We start from the raw sequence: 10,069 nt of genomic DNA on the forward strand, positions 1-10,069 counted from the left end.
TTACTTTTTTTTTATTCTCTAAGTTCATCAATTAATTCTAAACAAGTAACAAGACATTTCTAAAAATCAAATTCATTCCTTTATGTACAGTTTTCTCTCTGTGTTGTACATCTGAGTACTTTATTTAGAATATTATAGTATATGACTTTATGCGGTAGTTAGTATTCAAACCAAATAAATCGAAGTTATCGAATCGAATAACCGAAATCGAACCATACCGAATAGGTACTTTAAGGAACCGAATACCGAAAATACCGAACCGAAATGTCTAAATACCGTACCGTACTGATCAATGAACACCCCTATCGGCAACTATGAAGCTTACTGGTGTGAAAACTTTCCCACCCAAAAACATGCACCGTATAAGATTATGCAGAAAAACAAATTTATTTTATAAGAATCAGTGACAAAGAGTTTGGGAAAATGTTTTTGAGGTGCCACTTCTGGACAAAATTTGCAGAAGTATATTAGGAGGAGAGGTTTGCATAAAAATAAATTAAAAGGTTATAAGAAATTTGGAAAATAGCAGTAATGTACAACAAGAAGACAATTATCGTTAGAGAGAGTAATTTCTAGCTAAAGCCAATCTCTAAGGAGTGTTACCGTATACGTTATATCATGATATGCTTCTATCTTTAGGATGTAAAATACAAAGTCAATATAAAAAAGGTCCCAAAGTCTTTTTGTTTTCTATATTTTGATAAGAAAAAGAGGTGTGTGTATAGCCAGGGGCGGATTTAGGGGCGAAAGGGTGTTTACCCGAATCCCCTTCCCAAAAAATTACACGGTATATAAAAGGTAAAATCTGTTATTTACCTCTATATATTATGTTTTGAATCCCCTTGACACAACCTAAAAGTATAGCTTAGTGATCAAGGCGTTCAAAACCTTTTTTAAGATCATTGGTTTTATTCACGTTAGCTACAACCTTTCTAATTTTTTTTTCTTTTTTGAACCCGGGTAATCTTACATCCGCCACTATGTATAGCAATAGCTAATAACAAGGACAAGTGAGTGTACCCAAATGAATCAGTCAGAAGTATCGTCGGTGCCAATTGTCGTAGCTTTCGGACAGTGTATATTGCTTTGCTTTGTCTTTTTTGTTTGTCAGTTTCTTAAAGCAGTACACAGCTTTGTTGTTCTGAAACATGAAGTTATGAACCTGTATTAATTGGAGGTACTGTCAGAACTGGGTTTAATACTCTCTTTTATCTTCTGTCATGATGTTTGATTTGTTTGTTGTATGAATAATTAAGTACTAACAAAATATAAAAACAAGAATTTTAAAAAGAACATAATCTCTTTAATCTAAATTTATAAAAATTGCATAAAATAATTTTTCAGTGCAGTGGCAAAGCCAGTAAATTCAAGGAATTTTTACACCCTATAGAAAAGCTTAATACCCTATTTATTTTAAATAAATACCATTTAAAAAAATTATATTATATAGCTACCTTACCCTTTATAGCAAAATATTTAATTATTGTTACATCCTATACTTAAGGCACCATATACGCTAATTAATATTTTTCTCTCATTTTTCAGATTTTCTCTCACATAATCACAATAAATTTCACAAACTGCGTTCTCTCTCTCTCTCTCTCTCTCTCTCTCTCTCTCTCTCTCTCTCTCTCTCTCTCTCTCTCTCTCTCTCTCTCTCTCTCATACACTTTACTGGCTTCTCCCACAAAACCACGTTTCAAACTTCTTCTCCCACCCAAATTCGCTAGGTCTACCCCATTATCACTCCCCAGTTAGTTTCTCTCTAAAATCGTGGTTTTATTTCCTGCTACAAGTTCTTGCAGTAAGTATTTAGCTTCTTAGATTTTGATAAAAGTATTTAGCTTCTTCGATTTTGATACAGATTTTTGTTTGCTTCTTAAACAATAACCATTGTTATTGTTTACTCAACAGATAGCTATCGTTTTTCTCTCCAATGTCGGATTCGTCATCACACAAGATGGTAACCAGAGGTATACCCACCAAAATTCTCAATTTTGACGGGCCCTCTTTCTCGTTGCAAATAACTCAAGCGGAGTCGGAATTTGCAGGTGTAGCAGCAACTACAGCTTCAGAGAGAAGAACTAAATTATACAATGACAAATCGAAAGAAGTCCAAGTTGAGAAATCCTTAAAAGAAACAAAAATTCCAGTTGCGAAAAAGAGGAAAAAACCTATGAATGAATCTTCATGTGTCAAGTTTAAGGAAGTTGATGCAAAAAAAAGCTCGGATACACGACACGAAAAGGCAATTGGTATTGTATCAATATGCTTTCAAAGTTGTTCAACTGATTTAGGGGTACATTGATGTAGTCGTATTTATTCATGTGATTTATATGTATGTTGATGTATTCGTATGTATTTAGTTGTATTCATAAGTATTTAAACAATCCAGAACTCATTTGCACATTTATAATGTCATTCACTGAGTTGTGCTTACTTAGTTATTATATGATATTTAGATGTCTTCAAATTTACATTCACTGTGTTTCCGTACTTATTACAGATTTCCTTGCATATTGTATGTAGATATTTACTGTTTTGACAATGGTATGAATATGTATTTCAATATTTAACTGTATCTAGTTATATTTATATGTATTCATAACACTTAATGACTTTATGTATTGATGATGAATATGAAACCTTTTTTAAATTCTTGTTTGTAACTGTTTTAATGTATTCTTTCAGGGATTGTGGGGTGCATGTCGCGGCATACGTAGAGTTTCTGAGCACTGTTGGTTTGGTTCCACAAACAAAATTTGATGCCAATTTACTCCGTCAAAGATATGGTGCCCTCCTTTGGGACTATGCTATGCGGAAGATAGACGCTGATGCCATAAGCGAGAGCGAAGCACCTTCAAAGATTGTTAGGCACATCACTGATTCTGATATGTCAGTTAAGATAATGTTAGAGTAGTCTTAGGTGAATGTAGTTTTCGATGGGAGTTTTTTATGAATACTGTTTTTTAGACAGTGTGTTGGTAAAGATGGTGTTAGTTTAACAATTTTTTTTTTAATTTATTGACCGTATCAACAGTGTTTATATACTATTATTTTGAAGCATCCAATCGATGTATTGACTGTTTTTGTGCTTCAACCTGTTGTTTTTTAAGTATGTTTGCAACAGTTTGTATTGATATGTATGCAACATGTTGTATTGATATGTATTCAACTTATTGTATCAGTCAGTATTCAACTTACTGTATTACTCTCTATCAAACTTATTACATTCATAACAAGTCGACATGTTGCATTTATATTATAATTTACCATATTGTATTGATCTGTATTTCAACATGATATATTTATCTATATTCATTAAGTTGTATTTATATGTATTCAGCAGAGTATGTTCACATATTTTCAGCAGGTGTATTTAGACCTTCATATTTATATAATGTATTGCATTAATATGTATTCAGCTGTATTTTGAATACGTCTTATGTATATAACTGATTTTATTCATCTGCATTCATTTATATGCATATGTATTGAAGCCTATTTAGACCTTTGTACAATACATATTTAGACATCTATACATGTATAACAGATTGTATTAATATGTATTCAGGTGTATTTGAATACATGTATTTAATATTCAGAAATCATATTCAATCTCTGATTTCCTATGATACAATCATATCCTATGTATATAACCGAGTGTAATCATATGTATTCAATGATTGTATTCATCTATATTCAGATGTAATGAAGATATAATAGTCGTATTTTAATTACAAATTCAGATTTAATACACCAACTAAGTATATCCAAAATATATTCGAAATGAAACCGGTTCCAATAACAAATCGTTTTGCATTAATACAAGTCAGAATGTGAACTAATTTCTACGTGGAGCATTTCTACAAGTACGCTTATTATGTCCTTCCTGCCCACATATGCTACACGAATGTTGATTTTTCTTCTGCAGCAATTCAATGAACGGCTTATCACGCTTCTTCTTTGGTCTTCCCGGATGTCTTTTCCATTTTGGTGGTAATATAACTTCATCTGCTATATGTGCTGGTATATTCCATTCTTTCCGGTCCGGCAAAGGATATACGTGCACCTCATATGTCATTACAACGGACTTTGGTTTGTAATAATCAGAGCAATAATCTTCTGGCATTAGAAACTTGCTCTTCAGGACAGCCCAAGCGTATGGGCACGGTAATTCGTCGACTTGGAACCGCCCATAACTGCATTTTCTCTCTAAGAGGCATACGGTGTAATGCCTTCTTTCATTGTTCACCGTATGCAAATATTCAGTCGATGCCACCACCTATATTTGAATATATTATCGCATCTATACAACACAGATATATACACTGTTATACATTTAAACATGTCTGAATACACCTATACTTATAAGCATACATTTTAATACAACAAATACATTTAATAAAAAACAGTTAGAGCCACTGTATTCCACAAGAATACATGTATTATTAATACATAAAAAATAAAAAAAGAGCAACAGTGAAGGTCAAGTAACCTTTCACAAATACAGCTAAATACATATACATACAATTTGATTTTACATTCAATTCTTCTGTACTAGCGTAATGCTCCACAACAATACATGTATTATTAATACATAATCAATAAAAAACGCACAATGGAGAGACTGAGAGGTAGGGGAAAAAAGAGATACCTGTAATAGTTCCATGAACAACGGTGCCATTCTTGAGCTCAATGGAGACCGTCTCATTATTCAACTTCATTAGGAATCTGCACAGACATAAGTAAATTTAAATCCATAACTAAATTTAACGGAAAAAATAACTCCATGGAACAAAATTCACGTGATTTAGGGGAACATTGATGTAGTCATATGCAAAATCGAATTTCAACGTATGTCTGTATATAATTGTATCAATCTCGAGTTTTCTTGGTTGAAATTTGTTTTGTACGAACTGTAACAAAGGAACTGAAAAGAAAGAAGGGAGAATTGAGAGTCCACTATTTGCTCTGTTTTTTGATATTTTCGGATGGAAAATATTTAATGAAGGGAGAAATACAGATTATGGGTGATATAATTGTGTTAGTTGAGTTATATTAGGAGACTATTTGCTAGATTGATTTCCTTTCCGTTTTAAATCAGTTGAAAGGTCCACTTTTTTAAGAAATATATGTTACTGTATTCAATGATACAACTCTTGAATACAATTGAATACAACAACTGATTAGCTGGACTTCCATGATTCACGCCTATTTTTCCTATTGTATTCATGAATACAATAGTCTAAATATATCAAATACATCTTATAAAAACTTAAAACATATCTACAGGGCGTAATATAGCAAATGGTATCTATAGATAGCTAATTACCACTAAAAGATAGTGCTTTATGAAAATTTCTCTAAATTCAATAAGGGTGTTCAAACCCTTGCCAGTGGGCTATGCAAGGGTGTTCAAAGTCTATTTTTTGATCAATAACAACTAATATTTTACCTTATACGTAGTATAATTTTTTGGCGAAGGTGTTCAGTTGGCCACCTTTGGGTCGATATAGCTTTTGAACACCCTTTGCCAGTGGGCTATGCAAGGGTATTCGAGTCTATTTTTTTTATGAATAACAAATAATATTTTACCTTATACGTAATATAATTTTTTGGCGAAAGTGTTCAGGTGACCACCCTAGGGTCAATATAGCTTCGCCCCTGCTCCAATGTTAGTAAAATAGCGTTAAATATTTTTTGATATTTTAAAGCGCACATGAAGATTCTAAATACTATGTTAAAATCGACTCATCGACAAGTTATTTATCAGAAAAATTTTATTATGGGATATAATGAAAGGGCTCATAAAATTTTAAACTTGAGAAGTAAGAGAATATCAATGGCCATTGTTGAATAGAGAGTGAACGGAGGACAAGTGACTTTGATCTCATGCTAGCCTTTATTTCACTAGTAATAAGGGAGTTAGGTTTTGACAAATCAAAATTGAGGCTTTGTTTAGCCGCCTGTGGCACATGTTACATCTGGACCTTATATTAATGTTCTTTTCAATTTATTTTTCAAAATATATAAGCGTAAAAAAGTGAGTAATACATAAAATTTATCATGAATTTGCATTCGGTCTATATATGAAACCAAGCATTTTAACTTTTGCAGTAAAAAATTAATATAATTATCACTTAATCATAATTAAATAATAATAATATATGTTTACCAAATATGTTTTATATTTATTAATTTAGCATAAACATTAAGTATGAGCAATTTTTCCATACTATTTTCATACTTCCGTTCTTTGGCTCTTTCGCTCGTTACTCATCACTAGATGCTGGGAGGCTGACTTGTCTTTTCTTCAAATTTATATTTATACTGACTGAATTACTTTAGCTCAGTTGACAACTCCTAATCCCTTTCGTCCTAGTCCTATTGGTTTTCTCTTTTTTCTGCTGCAAAAAATACTTACTAACATCTCAGCTTCATCAATAAGAGAAGTGTATTACTTCTTAGTATTTCACTTTTGATTTGAGACCTTAATAACCAATTAATTGTTGCCTTTTTCTATTTCGAGCTACTATTTCTTAATTATTGTCTCTAACTCATTTAGAAACTGATTAAAAAATATTTTCACAATTCAAATTAGTCTATTTATTTGGACGGAGAGGTATTTAAATAAGCAAATATATATCGTCTATTGCTTACGCACTATGCACAAAGAGCCATTGATGGGGTCATACGCCTAATTAATTTTTAAACATGTTGTATCACTATCATTATGAAGTACTATTCGTGCATTATACATAGTTGGTGTGCAACTTTACGATTAGCTGACTAGAATATTGTAGTTTTTAGTTCTTTAGAATTGACAGACATTTGCTCTAATTCCAGAGCTGATTCAAGACTTAAATTTAATGGGCCTAGCTTTTTAAGAATTTTAACATTGAATTTATTATATTATTAAAAATATGAATTCAAGTATAATGCTTGTTAAGATTTTAGTAGGTTTGTCTATATAAATCTATACTTCGTGTTAAAAATTATGAATTTAATTAAATCCGTAGGCAAAAGGCTGCATCCGCCCCTATCTAATTATGTACCTATTGGCCTAAATGGTTTACCTTATTTCTTCTATGGGTTTATTCACCTCGTAAATTGCAAGTCAATTCTACGATTTACATCAGGGGTCAAGAAAACAAAGCGGAAAGAAAAATAATAAAAGTTGAAATCATATCTTGTATTATGTGTGAGACTCCCAACTGTAATAAGCAATTACTTTAATGGAGCACCCTATTTAAGTGATTTACAGTCAAACCTCACTATAACAGTCTCGTTTGTTCCGAATATTTTTTGGATGTTATACGAGAGTGCTGTTATAGAGAACATATATTATAACATAACATGAAATTTGGTTTCGGAAAAGCTTGGCTTTTATAGTAAATTGTTGTTATATAGGAATGTTGTTATAGAGAGATCTGACTGTATTATAGTTAATTATAAGATATAGAACTTGAGCCCCACATTGGTATTGTAATGTGCTAATGCAGGGTTTATATAGCCGTAGGCTCTCCTATATCAATAACTAGCATTTGGAATATGATTTTTTCTAGATGATATCAATAGTATCAGAATCATCCACCACCTATTGTATCCACCATACCACAGATGATAACGCCGATATTGCAGTGCTTGTCAAAGGCTAAATATGTCTAGCGCACTTGGGCGCTTAAATTTTGCTTTTTAAAAAAATTAATGAGGAATATAGCAAGAAGACAATTCGATGTTCGATTATTGTACCCGAATCTCAGTTTAAAGGAATTGTTTAAAAGATTGCAAAGACACGTGTAAAATACATGAAGAATATATATATATATATAATAAATTAAAGGCTACTGGAGTTAAACCCTTCTTTTTTAAATACTTATCCGATATAGGTAGTAGTTTCGCTCTTGCCAACTATTTTGCATGCATCCTTTTAATTAAAGGCCTTAAAATATAATTGTGTTAATAGGCAAATTGATAAAAACCAAAGAAAAACTGGAATCAGCCTAACTTCACTATCATTCATATATTAGAGAAGACAAGATTCTTCCTTAAATAGTTGTATGAAATAGAAAATTATTAAATTAAACAAAAGATTCATCATATCTCGAGTGTCTTTCGTCCAAGTCGAATCTTACAAAATAATTCAGAAATCATCAACCTTTTCTAGAGGAGTCAAATGATCCGATTTAAACTTTTATTTTTTCATACCTTTTCTAGAGTAATATTAAAAATAAAATTCAAACATGCTCATTTTATCGGATAACGAATGCGTGGGATGAAAATTGCTTGAAATCTTATCCGCCTGTCGTCCTGTCTTATGGTCCATTACAAGGTATGGGACTTGAGTCCCACATCGGTATTGCAATGTGCTGATGTGGGGTTTACATAGTCTTGGGCTCTCTCACTTTAATAGGTAGTTTTTGGGGTGTGATTCTCCCTAGATTGTATCAGTTATGTAAATAAATACCTAATTTAGGATGTAACCTGTGACGTGACAGTTGCCATCCTTTTTTATGTTGGCGTGTTTAGTTGCTACTTCTTGTTTGCATCAATCTATTATCTATAATATTGAGGCAGCCATAATAGTATAGAAAGCAAAAAAAAAAAAAAAAAAAGAGATACTTTTTCTCTCCTAAAATTACGCTCTCGACTCTCTCTAGAACAAGAAAACTGAATATTTGGTTAAAGCTAGAATTTAATAGAGAAATCGGGTTACTGATAATCAAGAAATAAGAGATTTTGTGAACAACAATAAAGCAATGAATAAGAGTATATTTCAGTATAATCGGAATGATATTTCGTGTCCTACAAATGTTGTGACTTTCTCCTTTTATAGTCAATTCTAAGAGAAAGTGTAATATCTTTGTCTTAATGAGGCAATTACGAGCAGTAAATGACATTAAAAGAAACGTTATTCAATCACTCTTATTAAATACAAATTCTCTAACGTATTTGGCATTTAATGTTGAATTTGGACTCTTTTACGCTATCAGATTCATATCTTCAATTCCTTCTGATCTTCGAGCTTTAAATGGCTCGAACAGGTACGAGTCTCGTTTCATCTGGATAGTAGCTCGTATCTTCTCTCCCGCATCTATTGTTGCTCGTGTCTTCTAACTGTTTGTCATGCTTTGACTATTTGACCGGTCCACGTGTCATGACATGTCATCTTTAATATTTAAATTCAGTTTTTTCCCAATACAGATAGTCCCCCCACTTTCCATTTATTTATCAATTAAATATTTGGGAAGTGGATCTTCATTAAAAAGGGATTTTTTGCCATAATTAATGCTATGACAGTACTAACGCTTCAGTTGTCTTTTCTATTTAATGCATCGCACACGTGTCTCCTTCTCATTAGCTCTGTAATTCTGCAGCCTTTTTTCAAGGCTTCTTCAAATCCACTATTCAAGAAGTGATAGTTGCCTTTATTATAGGCTTTCCATCATTACACTTCTTAATCTTTGACGGTTGCTTTTATATAAACTTAATCCTCCTTCCACAAATTTTTACCTAATATTTCACTATTTACTTCTATTCACTTCTTCCTCTGTTCAAGCCCTTCTACCATGTCATCTTCAAATCCCAACCCTAGAAGAGTCCCAATTCTTGACAGTTTCCCCAATGCCCCTGTGAGACATAGAAGGGGTAGAGGGGGTAGACTTCGTGGCCTTGGATCCATTCGTGGTGGTAGCTCTGGTTCCATCACTCCTTCTTCTAGCTCTGGCATTACTTCTAGAGGTTCTTTCATTAATAGATCTTCCTCTAAAGGCAAAGAATCTTTTGAGTAGATGCAAGAACCTTTGGTCGAAGAAATAGTGCCAACTGATTTATCTTTCGAGCATGATAAAGAATCCCTTCGTGACCAAGTAATTAAATTAGAGAGAGCTGACACTTATCCTTCTTTAATTACTGAACCCTTAATTTCCACTGTTCGAAAAGATTGTCGTTGGAGAGATGACCTTCATATAGTTATTCCTAACCCGAACCAGAGAATATCTTCTTATAGGATTGGTGTTTCCTTTGTTTATACTTATCCCTTTACTTCGGGATTTATTCCTGCTAT

General features: G+C 32.4%; 1 protein-coding gene across 1 annotated transcript; it reads right to left on the reverse strand.

Moving 5' to 3' along the window:
• Window positions 1-3,844: 3,844 nt before the first annotated feature.
• LOC109207285 lies at window positions 3,845-9,733 on the reverse strand. The gene is made up of 4 exons (XM_019370173.1): window positions 9,546-9,733; window positions 4,658-4,734; window positions 4,414-4,424; window positions 3,845-4,285 (listed from the first exon to the last, which is right to left on the reverse strand). The coding sequence occupies exons 1-4, from the start codon at window positions 9,731-9,733 to the stop codon at window positions 3,845-3,847; spliced, it is 717 nt and encodes a 238-aa protein (XP_019225718.1).
• Between the last annotated feature and the right edge of the window lie 336 nt (window positions 9,734-10,069).

Source organism: Nicotiana attenuata, unplaced genomic scaffold, assembly GCF_001879085.1.
Source record: "Nicotiana attenuata strain UT unplaced genomic scaffold, NIATTr2, whole genome shotgun sequence".
In the NCBI taxonomy this organism is placed as follows: domain Eukaryota; kingdom Viridiplantae; phylum Streptophyta; class Magnoliopsida; order Solanales; family Solanaceae; genus Nicotiana; species Nicotiana attenuata.